This window comes from Coregonus clupeaformis, chromosome 16 (assembly GCF_020615455.1).
Source record: "Coregonus clupeaformis isolate EN_2021a chromosome 16, ASM2061545v1, whole genome shotgun sequence".
NCBI classification, from domain to species: Eukaryota; Metazoa; Chordata; class Actinopteri; order Salmoniformes; family Salmonidae; genus Coregonus; species Coregonus clupeaformis.
In genome coordinates this window covers 47,371,039-47,391,965 of record NC_059207.1, presented here as the reverse complement: position 1 = coordinate 47,391,965, position 20,927 = coordinate 47,371,039, and the positions used below count along the sequence as shown (strand labels likewise).

Below are 20,927 nucleotides of genomic sequence, written 5' to 3'. Positions count from 1 at the left end.
GCATGTGAAATCCATAGATTAGGGCCTAATTAATTTATTTCAATTGGCTGATTTTCTTATATGAACTGTAACTCAGTAAAATCATTGAAATTGTTGCATGTTGCGTTTATATTTTTGTTCAGTATATATATGAGCCAGCTTCACATAGCAATCTTTACAGTCTTTCTATCAGCAAATAACAAATTAGAATGTAAATCAGAATGAGTTTCTGTTTAAAGTGAGAAAATATCACCCCCAAGGAGCAGCAATTATTATAATTGGTAGAAGTCAGAACAATAGATCAAGAAATACCATGACAACATACATGGCTCAACATAATTTATTTTTGTTTTATGTTAAAATGTACAGAGTTCTTTGAAAGTACTTGCTAAGAAAGAAAAACAAACAAATGGAAATACATACAGGGACAAAGTAGAGAGACCGAGGCAGCAGGGTGCTATCAACCTTCGCTATGCACCCAGCCAGACCCACTTCTCTCTATATCTTGCACGCTCTTAGCTCACAACGCACCATGTACAATTACAAAGGATACAAAAAGGGAAGCGATGTAAACAGACAAATATACTGAGCTCATTTTTACATGCCTCTTAAATGTAAGGAAGTCGTCCTATACACACAAAAAATAATCTAAACAAAAGAAAAGAACGGCTAAGTGACCTTCAGATATGTTTTTTCCTTTTGTTTTAAAATAGCATTAATATACTACACAAAGATAGAAAACTCTAGAGATGAGATGGAATGGAGAGGTTAAAAGGCATCTTAAATTCACTAAAAGTGAGTGGTAATTTTTTTTGTTTTGAATTTCTTAATAATTTTACCTCAAGAGTCGAGCTAAAAAATATGTATAATTTTTTTTCCTGAAACAGAAGTGGAAAAAATGACAGTACCAATATCAATGTCAGAATTTTTCTTTTTTATATTATAGAAAAAACATTCTCTACAATAGGTTTTCTAAAGTCAAAAAGAGTCAGCTTGTGTCATAAAAGAAAGCTGCCCAGTCTGATAAAATTCAGAGAAAATAAAACACAAATAATATATGAAACGTCAGGTCTGTAAGAAAAGTATCCTCATTTTGACTTTGAATACTGGAAAATTGAGACAACTGGGTCAACTCCTCCACCACCGTTCCCATCATAACACAGTAACCATCCAGATGTCTGTGTGTGGGGGGCGAGGCGTACACAATGCACAGTATTTGGCATTGGCCACCTCTCCGTATGCTGATGGTCCATAGAGCGCAGACATCTCTACTAGTCAATGGAAGTGCACTGCAGACTTGCACAGATGAACTAGTTTTAACAGAAAACAGTGTTCAGAGAGGATGCCTTGACCTCTGTTTGTGGGTTACTACCACTTAATGAAGTGGCTCAGCTAATTTCCAACAGCTGGTTTTCCTTAAAAGCAGTGAGTTACTCCACCTGGCAGACCTCATATCTTTTTCCCTGGAAGGTAAACTGCAAGGGATGACAGACATACACCATCAATTGGGTAAAAAGGCCTAATAATAGCCTTCTGTAGAGTGTGGCAAAAAAACATTAGTGCTGCAATGTCTTCTGCCTGCCACTGAGGGGAGACTGGCTGACTGATTGACTGACAATGCTGGACTGTGCTGTGAATCGACAGGAAGTACTAGAATATTTACATCTAAACATTCCAGAACGAACAGCTACAGCATCCTGGGTGGTGCCGAGAACACTACTGGTTTATTTATTTATGGACATACTAATGGACAGTGACCCCTCTCTCCATCATTGTATTATTCTATTCTGGCCTGATACACACCATCCTACCAGGAAGACAGACTCCTAACACTTGTTACTATGTTGTTCTCCACTGAGGCCCCACTGATCTCAACTCTGAGACTGAAGTGCCCCGGCTCACCAACTGGCAATGGAGAAGGTTGTGCGCATGTGCATTTGGGTGTGTGTTTGTGTGTGAGAGAGAGTGCATGTCGGAGCTAGAGGGTGAACCACCATTTCAGTATGCCACAACATCAAGACCAAAGCAGAGGTTGGACTGCACACAAGTTATTTTTAACGGTTGTCAAAATAAAAACAAAACAACAAAAGTATTCAAAATTATATTTTTTTAAAAGTCCATCTACAATTATAATAGTCTCTTTTTTAAAGGTAAGGCTTCCTATGTCAATTAAAATATTGTGTGCGTGGTTTCATATATTTAGTTAACCACTTCGTTTTTCCTTTCTCAGTTTTGACAATGTAAGGTCCTCCAAAGTCCGTGTTTCAGCCCATCTTCCTCATCCACTCTCCTCCCAGTAAACAGTGGAGGGGAGCCTTCCGTTAGCGTAGAAACCGTGCCAGAGGAGTGTGTCGTGTAGGTCTGACTAGACTAGTGTAGTCTGCCATACAGTACCAGAGGTCCATTTACACGTTATGTATCGCGCCAGCGCACTCCCTACACAGCCAGCTTGGGGGGGATGAGTCCAACTGAATGGAGCAAAATGACACATACAAAACATTGAAAACAGTCTTCCCTCTCTCTCCCTTTACGCTCGCTCTGGCTTTGGAGAGGGTGGATACAACACCAAGTAATACAGTAAAGAGAGGCAACAGCAGAGTCCCTCTCTCCATCAGAGTGTGTCGGGTCAGAGTGTCCCTCCCATCTCTCTAGAGCTGTGGCGTTGTTCTGTGGTGCTCTACTCATCTGCTCATGTAAGGCGACTGTTTGGGGACGCCGGCGTAGCTGTGGTGGGTTGGGCCCGTGTACATCATGTTGCCGTGGTGATTGGGCTGCATAGGCTGCTGCGGGTACCCCTGCCCCCCCATCATGCCCATCTGCATCTGCATGGGGTACTGGGCGGGCTGGTTCATGTAAGGGGGGTTCCCGTGGTAACCGCTGTTCATCATGGGCTGTGGCATGCGGTAGCCGGCCGACATGGCGTTCAGCTGGTTCATGTTCATGGTGTTGTAGCCGGCCGGCGTGGGCATGAGGTTGGGCATCATGCTGCGCTGCACGGCCAGGGTACGGGGCGAGCCCTGCATGGCCACGGACCCAGAGCTGCGGCCGTACAGCTGCTGCTGGTGCGGGGATGGAGCGGGGGCCAGCTGGGCCTTGGAGCGGATGGAGATGTGTCCCTTCACTGTGGCCATCTGGCCCTGCAGCCGCTGGGTGTGAGGCGGGGGAGGAAGGCCGATGTTGCTGGTGGGCATGTTGCACTGCAGCTGCAGGGAGCCCAGGTTCATGGAGCCAGAGCTCAGTTGGGGAGGGGGGGTCATGGTGGCCTGGCCCTGGGTTAAGGGAGGGTGTGGGGAGGGGGAGAGCTGGGCCAGACCAGGGTTAGACAGAGAAACACTGGTGGCGTAGGACGTGACGGAGGCCGAGTGCGAGTAGGGCATGGCGTGGGGGTCCATGATGGTGTTGGTGAGCTGCTGCAGCTTAGCCAGGCTGAACGTGGCCGAGGGCTGGGGGTAACCCCCTGCACCAAAGTCCTGGCCCATCCGCTCGTACAGGCTGCGGCCCCCTCCCTGGGAGGCACTCTCAGGGATCTCCATGATCATGGATGTAGAGCCAAAGCCATTCCCCATACTGCACTGGGACAGGGGCTGCTGCTGCTGGGGAGGGTGGGGGTGGGGGTTTGGAGGGGCTGTGGGCTGGGGGTTGGGAGCCTGCTGCTGCTGCTGTGGTGGCTGCTGCACCTTTTTCTGGGACTGCTGGCTGGTGCTGGGCGGCCTCTCATTAACAAAGCTCTGAGGGGACTTGATGCCTTGGTGGGTGTTGGCAGACGGTGGACGGGGTGGCGGCGGAGGCTGGGGCACACTGTTGTTGCCACCCATGTTGGCTCCCAGACCATTATTGGGCCCTGGCCCAGTCTGTTGGATGAGGCTGCAGCTGCCCATGGCGAGCTGTGATGTCACGGCACCGCTGGGAGACGTGAGACCGGGCGCCGGGACAAAGGAGCAGCTGTTGCCCTGTGAGGAGGGCGTGGCCGAGTTAGAGGAAGAGCCCGCCGCCGACGAGGAAGAGGTCGAGGCGACCGCAGCCACCACCGCATGGTTACCGCTGTTGTTCCCTCCCCCGTTGCCCCCGCTGCCCATGGTGGAGTCGTAGCTGCTGGGATTGTCATAGTTCTCTGTGGTGCTCTCGATGCTGCCCAGGTCACTGAATCCACTGTCCACCACCTGCTGGGAGTGGTCCGACACAGACGGCACGTCCATCATGGGACTGGTCTCCATGTTCTGCTGGGACGGGGCTGACAGAGAGCTGGGGTGCTCAGGGGTGATCTGGGTGTACCCCCCTCCTCCTCCTCCCGTTCCCCCAGTAGGGCCTGGCGTGCCCTCTCTCTGCTGCCCCAGCCCAGACTCCATCACCCCTCCTGGGGTCATGCCTGCTGGGCTGTTGACGGAGCGGACTGACTGGCTGGGTAAGGGGGGTATCGGGGGGTTGGTGTGGGGTAGGGGGCTGCTTTGTTGGGAGGCTCCACACTCCTCAACCAGGGACAGGTGGGTTCCCTCCTCTTCGGCCTCCCCGGCGTGGCTGTAGCTCTGCAGGGTGCGGCAGGCGGCCAGCGTCTCCTCACAGTCCTGGTAGGCTCCGTGGGAGACCGCGTGGCTCTCTGGCTCCTCGTCCTGGGCCTCTCCCTGGGTCAGAGACTGGACCGCCTGTACCGTCTCCAGGTCCAGCTCGTTGCTGTGGTGGTGCTGGCTGTGATGGGATCCGTGGTGGTGGGTCAGCTCCTCCTTGAAGGAGTCGGGGTGCTGGTGGGGGTGCTGGTGGGGATGCAGGTGTGGGTGGGGGTGCTGGGGATCCATCAGCAGCGTGACAGCCTTGTCCTCGGGTTGCAGAGTCTGCAGCTCCAGGGGCTCGGAGGGGACTGAGATGGCTGTCACCGTCTCCACCGCCGCGGCCGCCGCTGCTGACTCCTCCGCTTCTCGCCGCCGCCTCCTCTCGTCCTGTGCTGCATCCAGCGGCCGGCACTTCACCTCCTGCAGCTCCTCCTCCGCCTCTTCTTCGTCCTCCTCTTCGTCCTCCTCCTGCTTGCTGACGTAGGAGTCTCTGGCCTGCACGCTTCCCTGCATGTCTAAAAAACCTTCCCCGCCCTGGGGTTCCTCTTTGACGGGCGGAGAGCAGGCGGGGGAAGCAGGCTCTTCCTCCTCCTCTTCATCTTCCTCTTCCTCAGAGTCCTGGCTCTTCCTCTTCTTGCTGCTGCTCTTGTCCTCCAGGTGTCCGTCTCCTTCGTCGTCTGCATCGTGGTCGTCACTGCGTCTGCTCCCCGGGCATGGCATGGCTGCTGTCCTCCTGCTGCTGCTGCCGAGGCTCGCAAACTCCTCATCCTCGTCTTCCTCCCTGTCGGCCATGTCTCTGTCCGTGTCTGGCCTGCTGGGCTGGGGGGCACTGGGGCCTCCGGTAGAGGACGGGGAGAGCAGGGAGCGGGTCGGTGGACGGCTGGGTTTGTCCTCTACCCAGCCCCTCTCTGTCTCCTCCTCCTCTTCCTCCTCTGGCTCCGAGACTGGGAACGGCTTAGGGACGGGTTGTTGTTGCAGGGCTGGGTTTTTGGGCGGTCGTCCCCGCCTCTTGGGGATCTTCTGCTCTACGGGCTTGGGGTGGTAGTCGTCCTCTTCATCAGAGTCTTTGCGTTTGTCGTTGTCGGTAGCTGTGGCTCTGGAGGCCCTCTTGCAGGCTCGGTCCTCTAGCTGCTGGGGGGGCTTGTCTAGCTGCTGCCCCCCTCCCAGACCTAGCCTCTGTCTCTCTGCCTCCTGCCTCTCGGCCTCCTCCTGGGCCCGCTGTAGGTACCAGCTCTGGGGTTTACGGCCCGGCTTCATCTTGATCTTGGGGGGCGGAGGGTCCCCCGAGGTGGTCAGGCTGGTGTCCCCTGCGTTCTGGTTAGTCCCGCTGCCAGGTGGTCTGCCCGGCCATTTCCTCAAGTGCAGGGGCTTGCGGGGCTTGCCCTTGGGCCAGCCTTTTTTCTTCTTGACGGGGGACTCTGGGTTGGCCGCCGGGGTGTCTGCGGAGGCCGTGGGCTCTGGGTTCCGTAGGGAGGCAACTGACTTCAAAACAGGAGTGGATTCTATACGAGAACAGAGCGGGAGAGAAATCCATTGTTACACATACAGATCTACTCAAGCAAGTACTGTATCTCAATGGCTAGCTAACATACAGCTCTGCTCCAACATGTCCTGTACACCAATACCTTGCTATATAAATAACTGCTCTGTTAGCCCTGTGTGCTCCTGTGGACTCACCGTCCTCCTCAGACTCTGTGAGGTTGGCTCGTCTGCCCCTCTTGGGCGTAGGGTCTGTGTGTCGGAGGGCGGAGCGGGCCGGGGGGTAGCGCCTCAGGGGGGTCTCCTCCTCCAGCCGGGGCATGGGCCTCTCAGAGTCGGAGTCCACAAAGTGCTCATCTAGCACCTCGGTGGTCTCTGAGATGGTTTCGGTCACCACGCTGCTGTGGCTGCGCTGATGCATGCGTCTCTTCCTCAACGGTTTCTGGGGAGACATGGAAAAGCTATTGAAATATAATACAGTGAAACGTTGCAAGCAAACAGAAAGTGGGAATTTCTTATTTTGGAAGAGGTTACAACGTTCTCATCATTTGGAGTGACCTGTATCAAGCAGTTCAGCAGATCCACATTCTTTCCATTCACCTTGCATTTGAGCCCCAGGGTGGGCTTTGTGAGGATGGGTGGGGAGTGAGCCCCCGTCTCCTCGTCATCATCATCATCCTCCTCTTCCTCGCTGCTTTCACTGAAGCAGCTCCGTCTGACCGGCGGTGGGTCGCTGAGCCTGGGCGATAGGGGCAACTGGGGCAGGGCCTCCCCGGGCCCCTCACTCAGCCTGCGCTTGGAGCCCCTCTTCTTCCTGGGAGGTCTCCCTCTGCTACGTGGGGGTGGAACAACAGATTGCCTGCCAAGCATCTCTAGGGGCCTGATGGTGCCTATAGAATCAGCCTGCTGCCTGTCTGAGGAGAAGAGGGAGGGTGGGCTGCTGCCAAAAGAGGGGCTAGCTTTAGTGCCCTCAGCCCTGTCATCATCATCATCATCATCATCATCCTGCATCTCCACCCGGATCTTTGGGGGTCGTCCCGGGCCTGGCCGCCTCTCGGCCCGCGGCCCATCCTTCACCTTGCCCCAGGGCCAATTCTTGGGCGGGCGGCCCCTGCCCCGGCGCTCTCCGTTGGCGGAGGGAGGGGGCCGGTGATCGGGGATGGGCAGAGGGCAGCGGACTGGGGAGGAGGCCGGAGAGCTTTGGCTGGTGGGGAACCCTGGGAAGCACTTTCTCTCCTCCTCTTCCTCTCCTCCTCGGACGAGCCAGGAGAATGGAGACACCTTGTGGCTAGGCTTGATCTGTTGAAAAAAAAAAAGATCTCAATAACTCCTTCATTTACCACTCTAATCTATACAAGTCATTGTTGTAATGTCGTTCATCTAAAAAGGTTTTAGAACCTGAAGCAGCATTATCCTCACCTCCTTGCAGATGTCCTCCTCCCCCTCTTCCTCCTCTCCCTCCTCTTCCTCTGACACCACAGTGTTGATGACGATGACGGGGGTCCAGCGGAGACAGTCAGGGTCCACCTCTAGCAGCCGGGGCCTGGCAGTGAGACGAGCCATGTGGGTGGAAACCAGCCTCTCCTTACGCACCAGGACTAGCCTACAGGACAGGGGGACAGACACAGGGAAGGTCAGAATGTTGTTCAGACAGATGGGTAAAACTCCACAGGGAGAGAATAACTACTTTGAACAAATGACAGCTCCTAAACAGACGTGTGTTCCATGCTGTAGAATAGTCTTGTCAGCTTTCATTGGCCTTGGTAGTCAGCATGTTGTTGCTAATTTCTACATCGTTGAATTTGTGTTGTCATCATGATTATGGTGTGAGTGCGTGTCTCACCGCTCCCCTCTCTGCTCCAGCATGTTGAGGTGGTGCAGCGAAGCGGTGATGTCCTGCGGACAGATGCCTGTGATCTTGCTGAGGCGTCGGATGGAGAGCTGGCGGTCGCGGACCTCATGGAGACACTCCAGCACCACACTGCGCCAGTAGGCCATGTAGGACAGACGACCCAGGTCTGACAGGGGCTTCTCTGGGGAGCCAGGCTGGCCCTCCCGCTTGGACAGCAGGTAGCCTGGAGGGGAGAGGAGAGAGAAGGGAGCGGGTTGAGAACAAGGTTAATTTTAAAATCAGTAGGCTATACAAGGTCCATTTACATTGGTGGACAATTCAGTCTATGACTGTTGGTGTATACAATTCAGTCTGACTGTGTTAAATAAATGAATGCTACTATTTCTACCACTACTTGTCCTATTACTACATGATAGTGGTTCAGCTTTCCTCAAAATAACCTCCACCTTCTAAAACATCCAACTCAACCAGCTAAGCAGAGTAGGAAAGGGCCAATGCGGTTTCGATTATTAAGCTCAACAAGGAATTGGACCGGACATTATTCATTACAGGCACTTTGAGTCAGATTCCAACATGTTGCTAGTTCAATTCAATGGGACTGACTGCTATTCCGATGGCATTGACCAATAACTCTACAGCAGCTTAGAACCACTAGTTCGGCATCAATGAGGTCTGGGGAGCGGAGGAAAAGCCTAGCTGAGCCTGAGCGGAGCTCCTTACTGAAGTCGATGAGGAAGCGGCCGTAGCCCTTGCGCTGGTACTGGGGAAGAATCATGATGCAGGACACGTTGTACTTCTGTTGACAGTGTTTCTCCTGGAGAGGGAAAGAGAGAGAGAGAGAGGGGGAGAGTGGAGAGAGAGAGTAGGCATGGAAACGTACTCAGAGCAAGACTGTGCTAGCACATACAGTAGGAGTCTGTGTGTGAGTGTGGTAAGATAATTGCTGTGTTTTGGCAGATTCCAAGAGCACCTGCATCCGTACAGACAGACAGACAGACAGGGGTGAGACAGCATCAAAGCAGCAGTGGTTTCTCTGCATACAGAGGGATTCACTGAAGTAGAATGAAAGTGCGTCTAGACCAGGGCTCTCCAACACTGTTCCCGGAGAGCTACCGTCCAATTGGTTTTCACTTCAACCCTAATCTAGCACAGCCGATTCTAATAATTAGCTGGTTGATAAGCGGAATCAGGTCAGTTACATCGGGTTGGAGCAAAAACCTACAGGAGGGTAGCTCTCCAGGAACAGGGTCGGAGAGGCCTGATGTAGACACTGACCTAAAGACACCGTTTCGTTGAATTTGTGATGGTATCATGATTATGACTGGTAGTGTGTGTGTGTCTCACTGCTCCAGCATTATCAGCTGGTGCAGCGTGGCGGTGATGTTCTGGGAGCAGCGCAAGAGTGTGTGTGTGTAGTAAGATAATTGCTGTGTTTTGGCAGCCAGTTAATAAGAGCCCCTGCATCCATACAGACAGACAGACAGACAGGAGTGAGACAGAGAGCATCCATACAGACAGACAGACAGACAGGAGTGAGACAGAGAGCATCCATACAGACAGACAGACAGACAGGAGTGAGACAGAGAGCATCCATACAGACAGACAGGAGTGAGACAGAGAGCATCCATCAGACAGACAGGAGTGAGACAGAGAGCATCCATACAGACAGACAGGAGTGAGACAGAGAGCATCCATACAGACAGACAGGAGTGAGACAGAGAGCATCCATACAGACAGACAGGAGTGAGACAGAGAGCATCCATCAGACAGACAGGAGTGAGACAGAGAGCATCCATACAGACAGACAGGAGTGAGACAGAGAGCATCCATACAGACAGACAGGAGTGAGACAGAGAGCATCCATACAGACAGACAGGAGTGAGACAGAGAGCATCCATACAGACAGACAGGAGTGAGACAGAGAGCATCCATACAGACAGACAGGAGTGAGACAGAGAGCATCCATACAGACAGACAGGAGTGAGACAGAGAGCATCCATACAGACAGACAGGAGTGAGACAGAGAGCATCCATACAGACAGACAGGAGTGAGACAGAGAGCATCCATACAGACAGACAGGAGTGAGACAGAGAGCATCCATACAGACAGACAGGAGTGAGACAGAGAGCATCCATACAGACAGACAGGAGTGAGACAGAGAGCATCCATACAGACAGACAGGAGTGAGACAGAGAGCATCCATACAGACAGACAGGAGTGAGACAGAGAGCATCCATACAGACAGACAGGAGTGAGACAGAGAGCATCCATACAGACAGACAGGAGTGAGACAGAGAGCATCAAAGCAGCAGTGGTTGTTGCTCTGCATACTGAGGTATTCACTAGAGTAAAGACAGTGATCTAAAGACAGTTTTGGCTTTTCCACTCGAACGGTTAAGGTTAGGATTTTGGAATGGTAAGCTGGTCCTAGATCTGTACCTTGGGTTCACCTTGTTGTGTTTACTTATGTACAATGTTCCCAATAAGCTGCGCGCGTACACAGCCATGTACTTCTTCTAGGACTGCCGGGCAGAAGAAATGCTATGCCGCGCAGAGACGCAAGAGATTGAGTTCGCCCCACTAGTTTGCACAATATAGATCAACGTTTTTTCTGTGATCGAATCAACATTATATCAGCCCCTTTTCAATGCAACAAACCAAACCAAATCTAACTTGGCAAAATGAAGTCTGATTTTGTTTTAGGCAGAGCCAAAGCGCAACGGAGTAGAATTCTATTGGCGGGGATAGCCCACAAGTGGTCTTTCAATCACCCGTGAGTGAATGCGCTTTTCAGATCAGAGCCCGGCGTGTGCACAATTGTTGATATTCTTTGCAAGTCAGTGCGTTATTAGCCCAGTTATAGATAAGTGTAGGTCAGCAACGGGGAGTTACTGCTTCCTACAAGAGCACAAAACATGTAGGCTACATTTCAAGCTGTCTTCAAGCCAGTCAGGTAAAAAAAAAAAGCTTGTGTCTAAATTAAAGGGGCAGTGTTGTATTTTGAGACAGGCTTGAATATGCAAATAAGCCAATAGGCAGAGGGTAGCCTACATTGTCTAAATCTCTGTATGGTAATAATAATTAATTGTATTTTGTACAACACAATACAATGCAAATTACAGTCAACTATTTGGCCCATGGTGTTACAGACCAAGTAGAAAATCAATAATTAATGTCAAGCCCTTCATAATGTAAAAACATTTTTAAAAGTCTCATGCAATGTAGGCCTGCATTGAACACCACATATAGGCTACACCACATATAAAAGCTATTTCCATGTGAAAATGTTATGGGATTTGCTCCATTGGTTTTGTTGGTAGGCCTACATTATTCTCAAATAGCTACAATAGCCTATTGGCTACTGTCTAAAACTAAGGGTACAGCCTCAGTGTTCACTGTAAATGTGCGCCTGAAGTTACACAAAATTCTCACAACGTTCAAGTTTCCGCTCACAAAACCTACAATTTGCTCAGTGCCCAAAAAATGTGACGGAATGTTGCTTATGCATGCATTTACTTGGATGATTTGGTGGTTAGACGTACCTTGGAGAAGTAGCCCACCAGGTGGCAGCCCTTGCTGTCGTTCTGTGTGAGGACGTAGAAGAGGAAGGGCTCCACGTCGTAGTACAGCGTCTTGTGGTCCAGGAACAGCTTGGCCAACAGACACAGGTTCTGACAGTAGATTGTGCTCACGTTCCCATCCACCTGAGAACACAGCACACACACACAACATGAATGAAATGAATGAAAACCTGTATTGCCCCAAAGGGAATTTGATCTGCACATCATGAGTACAGACAGCAACCACCAAGGCAGACATGCACATTTGAATATAACAAATACAAGTACTACACATGAGTTTGACTACAATGATCCAAAAGGGCAGTCTTGAGTGCACCGTTCAGCCCATTTCCGAACCGCAATGTCAGTAACTATGAGACAGACACTCATGGGATATGGGAGGGGAGTCGATTGCTTTTATAGTCTCAGACAATGATGCCAATGATGTGAGCCATGGCATCTCTGGTGTCCCAGGCTGGGAGAGAGAGGGGCTCCCTGGCATGCAGCCAGACATCCCAGCTATCCTACTCTGCTGCTGCAGAGGCAGTGAAACCAGAGCTGCAGACGCTATCCCAGACAGACAGACAGACGGACATAGACTGACTGCCCCTCAATTAGAGGCCTGCAGTATGTGGCCTACTGGTACAGTGGCTCTCAACCTTCTGTACAGGAACTCAGATGGTTAGCTGACACCAATGTAGTTGGTTCTGAAGTGATAGTTTTAATACAAGCAGTCCCGGGTTCCAGGTACCAAAAAAAACTAGTAGTAGTTGTACTAGACAGCAACCTAGGTACTGTAGCGTCACACAGGGCTGTCTTGTGGGTCAATATTATAACAAGGTGGTTTAGAGAACAGTTGAAGCCTCAGAGGAAATGAGAGTCTTTGACAAGTGCCTGTGTGACACTGCCACTCTTAGCAGAGGATGTAGAAGGAGCAGTGTGATTTGTGGCAGGGAGGGTGGCCTCATCTCGCTCCCTCCATCTTGTATCCCTCTTTCTGTCTCTCGGTCTGTCTCACCTCGAACACGGAGACGCCGTCCTTCCTGTAGATCTCATTGGCTGGAGGGTGGAACCAAGCACACTTTCTCATGTGCTGGAAGAGGATGCTGCGACTCTTCATGTAGCGCAGGCAGAACTCACACAGGTAGAGCTTAGGCAGTCTGGGACAGGAAAGGAGGGAGAAGATTGAGGGAAAATGGTGAGGACCAAAACAGACATCCATTATACGAACACAAACTAACAGTGGACTGACTCAGAGTGGAGTGTGTGAAAAGTACTGTGGGTCATGTTGTTTGTTTACCTGCTGTACTCTTGCGGGTATGGAGAGGAGTACCAAGTCTGGATCTCAAACTTGCCAAACTCGATGACAGACGGGCAACGCATTTGAGGATCTGGAGGGCCGGTCACCCCAACTTTCTGCAAAGGCAAAAAAATATATATTTTGAAAAAAAGAGAGAGAAAGAGCGAGAGAAAGAGGGGGATGGGGGAGAGAGCGAGGGGAGCGACAGAGGGAGCGCGAGGGCGAGCGAGAGGGTTCTGTTTTGGAGCTACAGTATCAAGTTAAGGCCAGGTTTGCCAACAGGGGATTAAGAGGAGAGCATGGAGCAGACAGATTACACACCAGGGATTACTGGGCCTCTGACTGCCCCCTGCCTAACCCAGCACGGTGTGTGGTTGTGCCTGACACACACTAGGGCCTGGCACTCAAACACAGCATACACGCGCACACACTTAGTGACAGGAAGACACATACACACACGCTAAGGCACACCCACACAGGCACAGTAAAACAGAAACAAACACACACACAAACACAGTCTCCTGTGCTGCTCCCTGTCGCCTGCTTATAGGATTATTATTAGTGGAAACTCTAGGCATCTGCCACTGGGTTCTGTTGACACACGCTGGTAACCACACGCTTCCACACACACACACACACACACACTAGAGGCCCCTCACCCATGCCTACAGTGTCAGGTGTGTGTTTGATCTTTTTCACTGACTGCCATGAAAGGGGAGAGAGGATCCACTCGAAGAGAAATGCAAGCAGTACCAGAATGAGTCTAGTCTACACTATTTGTAAACAAACCACAACACAAAAGGGAAGCCATCAATTATAAAATACAAAGTTGAAATGTTATCGCTGAGCTTGCACCTCTACTTTTCACCAGCCTTTCCTATTCTCCTACAGACCAAGACCAGAGAAAACACCAGAAGAATAAAACCCAACGTTGGCATTGAGAGTTTCTCCTGTGATGTATGGCAGTGCTCTGAAGCTCTGCTCCGTCTGTACCAGTGAGGAATCGCAACGGAATAGACACCGATTGATCAGCTCTGCTCTGACAATGCACTGAACCACAATGCCCTCAATCTCTCTATCTCACACACACACACACAGAGACGCACACACACAGACACACACAGACAGAGACACACAGAGACACACACACACACACAGAGACGCGCACACACACAGAGACGCGCACACACACAGAGACGCACACACACACAGAGACGCACACACACACAGAGACGCACACACACACAGAGACGCACACACACACACAGACACGCACACACACACACAGACACACACACACAGACAGAGACACACACAGAGACACACACAGACACACACAGAGACACACACACACACACACAGAGAGAGAGACACACACACACACACACACACACATACACACAGAGACACAAACACACACAGAGACACAAACACACACACAGAGACGCACACACACAGACACAGAGACGCACACACACAGAGACACAGAGACGCACACACACACACACAGAGACACACAGACAGAGACACACACACACACACACACACACACACAGAGACGCACACACACAGAGACGCACACACACAGAGACACACACACACAGAGACACACACACACAGAGACACACACACACACACACACACAGACACACAGAGACGCACACACACAGAGACACAGAGACGCACACACACAGAGACACACAGACACACAAACACAGAGACACACACACACACAGAGACACACACACAGAGACACACACACAGACACAGAGACGCACACACACAGAGACACACAGACACACACACACAGAGACACACACACAGAGACACACACAGAGACGCACACACACAGAGACACACAGACAGACACACACACACACAGACACAGAGACGCACACACACAGAGACGCACACACACAGAGACACACAGACACACACACACAGAGACACACACACACAGAGACACACAGTGGTCCTCTGTAGCTCAGCTGGTAGAGCACGGCGCTTGCAACGCCAAGGTAGTGGGTTCGATCCCCGGGACCACCCATACACAAAAATGTATGCACGCATGACTGTAAGTCGCTTTGGATAAAAGCGTCTGCTAAATGGCATATTATTTTATTATTATTATTATTATTACACACACACACACACACACACACACACACACACACACACAGAGACACACACACAGACACAGAGACACAGACACACAAACACAGAGACACACAGACACACACACAGAGACACACACAGACACAGAGACGCACACACAGAGACACAGAGACACACACACAGAGACACACACCTTCTTTCCTTCTCAGTCTGTGGTTACCTGTAGTGCCAGCTCCTGGATGCGTCTGAAGAGTTCCACATCTTTCTCTGTCAGGTTCTCATGTCCTGGCAGCTTGTCCTCATCCTCGCGCCAGTCACTACTGTCCTGATTGTCTGTGGAGGACAGAAACCGTCAGTGGGATACTTACAGAAAGCGGACAGAACAGTCATGTTTTAAGGTTCTGACAGACACAAAGTGCTGGAACTTGTAAATGGTATTTGGTATTTTATTAGGATCCCCATTAGCTGTTGCGAAAGCCGCAGCTATTCTTTCTAGGGTCCACACAAAACATGACATAATACAGAACTACATACATTTAAAAAAGGCACACGTAGCCTACATATCAATACATACACAAACTATCTCGGTCAAATAGGGGAGAGATGTTGTGCCGTGAGGTGTGTGGACCAATGTGTGGGATGTAGGCCAGTATGTAGGTGCTGAGTCTAACTGAAGGACATAGTATGAAGTGCAGCTTTTGACTGATACAAATACATTCACCCTCAGTATTTAATGCATTATTCAGCCTGCCCTCCTCACCTGTCCTGTCGTCCCCCTCTCCCTTGCGTATGGCCTTCTTGCGGATGCGGTATTGCTGGGAGTAGTCCACCTCGTGCCGGGCCTTGCGTCCGTCGGGCGAGGGTGTGAAGAACTTGGTGAGGGCATCAATCAGGCCCTTCGTCTTCTTGTTGAAGCGCAGGCCACCCTGCTCCGACGAGTCCTCCCGCAGGGAGAACAGCAGCCGATCGTCGCCAGGGTAACCCTCGCAGGACGAGCTGGACGACGAGTGCGGGGAGGAGGAACCCTGCGAGCGACGGTCCCCCTTCCGCCGGCCTCGCCCACCTGGCCCACGCAGCTTCTTGAATGGCCGGCCTGGTCTGCAACGGGAGACAGGATTGGTCAGACACCCAACAGGAAACAGCCACTATGGACTGGTCATTTGGAAGCAACACAGCCAAAACGGAACAGCTAAATGAATGATTGTTTGTACAGATCGGCATTTGTGTTTCCAATGATCAAGTAGTGTCAACAAAAGATTAAGGCTAGGTTCCCCACTCCCGACATTAAACGTTGATCAGTGAGTATCATTTAGCTAGATTCTATGCTCCAACAAAGCTTCATTTACAGCCTGAAACACAGCAGACCTTGTTATCTATTAGGCACTGTCATTAAAAACAGTTTGTAGTCATTAACAATGGTCTGCCCTGGCCAGTGAAACTGTAGTGGGGTTGATCTGAAGTGGCCTGCTGTGTTTTACAGGTCCAGCGCCACGTCGTGCCGAGCTGCTAGCTACCAGACGGTGCTGCCGAGCGGCCGCTCTCTCCATGTCGTTACCAACCTGTTCTTGGATCGTCCCAGTGGTGCGTTGTAGCGCCGTTTGATTTGTGCTGCCTTTTCATGTAAGAGCTTTCTTCCCTTTTTCCTGGGCTGACAGATCTGACAGATCCACATGCCTGGTGGGAGAGCAGAACAGAACCGATCAGAACACAGGACATAGTGTATTAGCTTAGCTGGCCTGGCATTCAACCTCTTCAGTACTACTATTATTCACTGACATGCACTGACTAAACAGTACACCAGCATTAGGACAGCAATAAAGACCCATTTCATTACACTGGGGGAAAATGGGTTTGTGGTCCTTCTGAGCTTTGTAATTCGTTACCAATTAAATCATGGCCATAGTCATTCAGATGTACAGTGGATCGATTTACTGCAGAGAGGCAGGACTTTTAAGGGACAGTGTATGTTTAAGTGGGTTTTATTGGGTACATTAGACGGGTCAGGGGTGGGAGAGAAGAGGGGTAGGGGAGAGGGGGTTTACCTTTTGGCATCCGCATCAGTGGGGGGTCACAGCACTCCATGTGGAAGCCCCGGTCACAGGAGTCACAGAACAACATGTTCTCCTACACACACACACGTCAGTCAGTAAACATTTGGTCACTCCCTGCACATCATGTTTACACAGAACTTACATTTCCACCATTTGCCTCCAACCAGTACTGTACTGTACTTGGACGTTCTGAAGAGAGAGAAGCATTTGCAGCAGCTGTCTAAAATAGTTCTCCGTTAGTTGAAAAAAAATCGGATTCCGACGTACTAAGCTGAAGCACAACCAGGCACACTGGGTGACACAGACACAAACACTCACCGCGTTTTTGCCTTGATCCTGACAGTTGCTGCAGGTCTTGCATTCAATGCACTGCCACCACAGAGCTTTGACTCGCACAGTGAGCTCTGGTGAGAACTTTAGACACGACGGGTGGCCTATGGGACACAGATCAACAACGTCAAACACTCATAATCCTGACAACCACACGAGAAGTAGCAGGCAGCACTGCCTTGATGTCCCAGCATATATAAACCGTACTGCCACAGTGCTACTCACCGCTGTTGCCACAGTCTGCACAGGAGATGAGCTCCTCTGGCTTCTTGTCGCGGTTCGACTCCTTGGTCCCCAGGCAGAAGCTGCAGATAGGGATGGGCTCTGCCACAGGCTGAGAGATAGAGAGACGGACAGAGAGTGAGATGTATAGATAAACGGGAGTCAAACGGGGGGTGGGGGTGGAGAGAGGAAGAGAGGAGAGGGACACAGAAAGAGAGTCACAAAACAGATCCATTCAACTGCTCCATTGTACCAGACGGGGGGGGACGGGACAGTATCGTTGTGTGCCCACATTCAGATCACTGTCAATGTGCCACAGAGACAGCAGTTACAGTTCACTCAGACAGCAAATGAATACAGTTAATTTGTCAATCAGATGAAGTGAATAGCAGAGGCAGCAGACTCTTCCCTGGTGATGATGTTGTGACCTAACAGATGACCATTAAAGGCTATGATGATGATGAAAACCTGCCTATACTCTCAGAGTAGAAGTGATGATCTAGGATCAGTTGAGCCTTTTAGATTATAATGAATGGACACAAGGACCTGATCCTAGATCAGCACTCCAACTGAGACACTTGATACATACGAGCCCAGAGGTGATAGTTACTACAGTACCCAGAGGTCTTTGCTCTGTTCACATGACCTGAATGAACCATCCCTCCCTTGACTCAGCCTGGATGGCTGCTCAACTGGATTCCCATATCGTTTCCAGAGCAGCTCTGCGCTGTGCAGCGTGAGCGCCACTAAAGGCAAAGGCACGGTTCTGTTGCTTATTCTGTAGCACGCCATCTGACATCCACTTCTGGGGCGCCATAAGTCTTTCAGCAAGGAGCGGGAGGAGAGCACACGCATCCTCACACACTCATATCAACAGATACACACAAACTCATCCACACACACACACTCTCTCCCAATTGCAGGGCAGCTACACAGAGCCCAGGGGAGTAGCCAGTGGTGGAGGGAAGCTGATGACCAGGCCTGGAATTTCCATTTGGCCTTCAAGAGGTGCCCAATCTGCCAGGGCACCAAGGCCATCTGCTAGGGCACCAAGGCCATCTGCTAGGGCACCAAGGCCATTAACCAAAATAGCCAATTAAATGTATTTGAAAACCGAAAAACAGTAGCTATTCTGTTACATAAGTGTATGTACAGTGGGGAGAACAAGTATTTGATACACTGCCGATTTTGCAGGTTTTCCTACTTACAAAGCATGTAGAGGTCTGTAATTTTTATCATAGGTACACTTCAACTGTGAGAGACGGAATCTAAAACAAAAATCCAGAAAATCACATTGTATGATTTTTAAGTAATTAATTTGCATTTTATTGCATGACATAAGTATTTGATACATCAGAAAAGCAGAACTTAATATTTGGTACAGAAACCTTTGTTTGCAATTACAGAGATCATACGTTTCCTGTAGATCTTGACCAGGTTTGCACACACTGCAGCAGGGATTTTGGCCCACTCCTCCATACAGACCTTCTCCAGCTCCTTCAGGTTTCGGGGCTGTCGCTGGGCAATACGGACTTTCAGCTCCCTCCAAAGATTTTCTATTGTGTTCAGGTCTGGAGACTGGCTAGGCCACTCCAGGACCTTGAGATGCTTCTTACGGAGCCACTCCTTAGTTGCCCTGGCTGTGTGTTTCGGGTCGTTGTCATGCTGGAAGACCCAGCCACGACCCATCTTCAATGCTCTTACTGAGGGAAGGAGGTTGTTGGCCAAGATCTCGCGATACATGGCCCCATCCATCCTCCCCTCAATACGGTGCAGTCGTCCTGTCCCCTTTGCAGAAAAGCATCCTCAAAGAATGATGTTTCCACCTCCATGCTTCACGTTTGGGATGGTGTTCTTGGGGATGTACTCATCATTCTTCTTCCTCCAAACACGGCGAGTGGAGTTTAGACCAAAAAGCTATATTGTTGTCTCATCAGACCACATGACCTTCTCCCATTCCTCCTCTGGATCATCCAGATGGTCATTGGCAAATTTCAGATGGGCCTGGACATGCGCTGCCTTGAGCAGGGGGATCTTGTGTGCGCTGCAGGATTTTAATCCATGACGGCGTAGTGTGTTACTAATGGTTTTCTTTGAGACTGTGGTCCCAGCTCTCTTCAGGTCATTGACCAGGTCCTGCCGTGTAGTTCTGGGCTGATCCCTCACCTTCCTCATGATCATTGATGCCCCACAAGGTGAGATCTTGCATGGAGCCCCAGACCGAGGATGATTGACCGTCATCTTGAACTTCTTCCATTTTCTAATAATTGCCCCAACCTCGTGGGGCATCAATGATCATGGGGAAGGTGAGGGATCAGCCCAGAACTACACGGCAGGACCTGGTCAATGACCTGAAGAGAGCTGGGACCACAGTCTCAAAGAAAACCATTAGTAACACACTACGCCGTCATGGATTAAAATCCTGCAGCGCACGCAAGGTCCCCCTGCTCAAGGCAGCGCATGTCCAGGCCCGTCTGAAGTTTGCCAATGACCATCTAGACGATCCAGAGGAGGAATGGGAGAAGGTAATGTGGTCTGATGAGACAAAAATAGAGCTTTTTGGTCTAAACTCCAAGGATGAGTACAACCCCAATAACGCCATCCCAACCGTGAAGCATAGAGGTAGAAACATCATTCTTTGGGGATGCTTTTCTGCAAAGGGGACAGGACGACTGCACCGTATTGATGGGAGGATGGATGGGGCCATGTATCGCGAGATCTTGGCCAACAACCTCCTTCCCTCAGTAAGAGCATTGAAGATGGGTCGTGGCTGGGTCTTCCAGCATGACAACGACCCGAAACACACAGCCAGGGCAACTAAGGAGTGGCTCCGTAAGAAGCATCTCAAGGTCCTGGAGTGGCCTAGCCAGTCTCCAGACCTGAACACAATAGAAAATCTTTGGAGGGAGCTGAAAGTCCGTATTGCCCAGCGACAGCCCCGAAACCTGAAGGAGCTGGAGAAGGTCTGTATGGAGGAGTGGGCCAAAATCCCTGCTGCAGTGTGTGCAAACCTGGTCAAGATCTACAGGAAACGTATGATCTCTGTAATTGCAAACAAAGGTTTCTGTACCAAATATTAAGTTCTGCTTTTCTGATGTATCAAATACTTATGTCATGCAATAAAATGCAAATTAATTACTTAAAAATCATACAATGTGATTTTCTGGATTTTTGTTTTAGATTCCTTCTCTCACAGTTGAAGTGTACCTATGATAAAAATTACAGACCTCTACATGCTTTGTAAGTAGGAAAACCTGCAAAATCGGCAGTGTATCAAATACTTGTTCTCCCCACTGTAAATGTACATAAAGAATGAGCCTACATGTCGACGTGCAGGTGATAGCCTTTGGCTACAGCATGTCATGTCCAGACCTACGCTGACATGAGGGAGGCGCCTGAAAATGTTATAATAACCCATTCCTGAAAATATCGCATCTGCGAGAGCTAAGCCTTACCTCATGGTATATTGAAGCAATAATAAGACTTTTAATTAC

The 20,927-nt window shown here is 50.3% G+C and overlaps 1 protein-coding gene across 1 annotated transcript in view; it reads right to left on the bottom strand.

Moving 5' to 3' along the window:
- Window positions 1–2,436: 2,436 nt before the first annotated feature.
- Window positions 2,437–20,927, bottom strand: part of LOC121585019 (histone acetyltransferase KAT6A-like) — a 37,648-nt gene continuing 19,157 nt past the window's right edge. The window contains exons 2-16 of the mRNA XM_041901335.1: window positions 17,437–17,545; window positions 17,200–17,315; window positions 16,873–16,954; window positions 16,390–16,504; window positions 15,591–15,928; window positions 15,051–15,163; window positions 12,716–12,831; window positions 12,434–12,575; window positions 11,398–11,559; window positions 8,575–8,668; window positions 7,846–8,077; window positions 7,422–7,605; window positions 6,603–7,301; window positions 6,201–6,444; window positions 2,437–6,025 (exon numbers count right to left, since the gene is read on the bottom strand). Of these exons, the coding sequence (XP_041757269.1) occupies window positions 2,661–6,025; window positions 6,201–6,444; window positions 6,603–7,301; window positions 7,422–7,605; window positions 7,846–8,077; window positions 8,575–8,668; window positions 11,398–11,559; window positions 12,434–12,575; window positions 12,716–12,831; window positions 15,051–15,163; window positions 15,591–15,928; window positions 16,390–16,504; window positions 16,873–16,954; window positions 17,200–17,315; window positions 17,437–17,545 (6,111 nt within the window). The 3' untranslated portion in view covers window positions 2,437–2,660. The remainder of the gene's footprint in view (window positions 6,026–6,200; window positions 6,445–6,602; window positions 7,302–7,421; window positions 7,606–7,845; window positions 8,078–8,574; window positions 8,669–11,397; window positions 11,560–12,433; window positions 12,576–12,715; window positions 12,832–15,050; window positions 15,164–15,590; window positions 15,929–16,389; window positions 16,505–16,872; window positions 16,955–17,199; window positions 17,316–17,436; window positions 17,546–20,927) is intronic.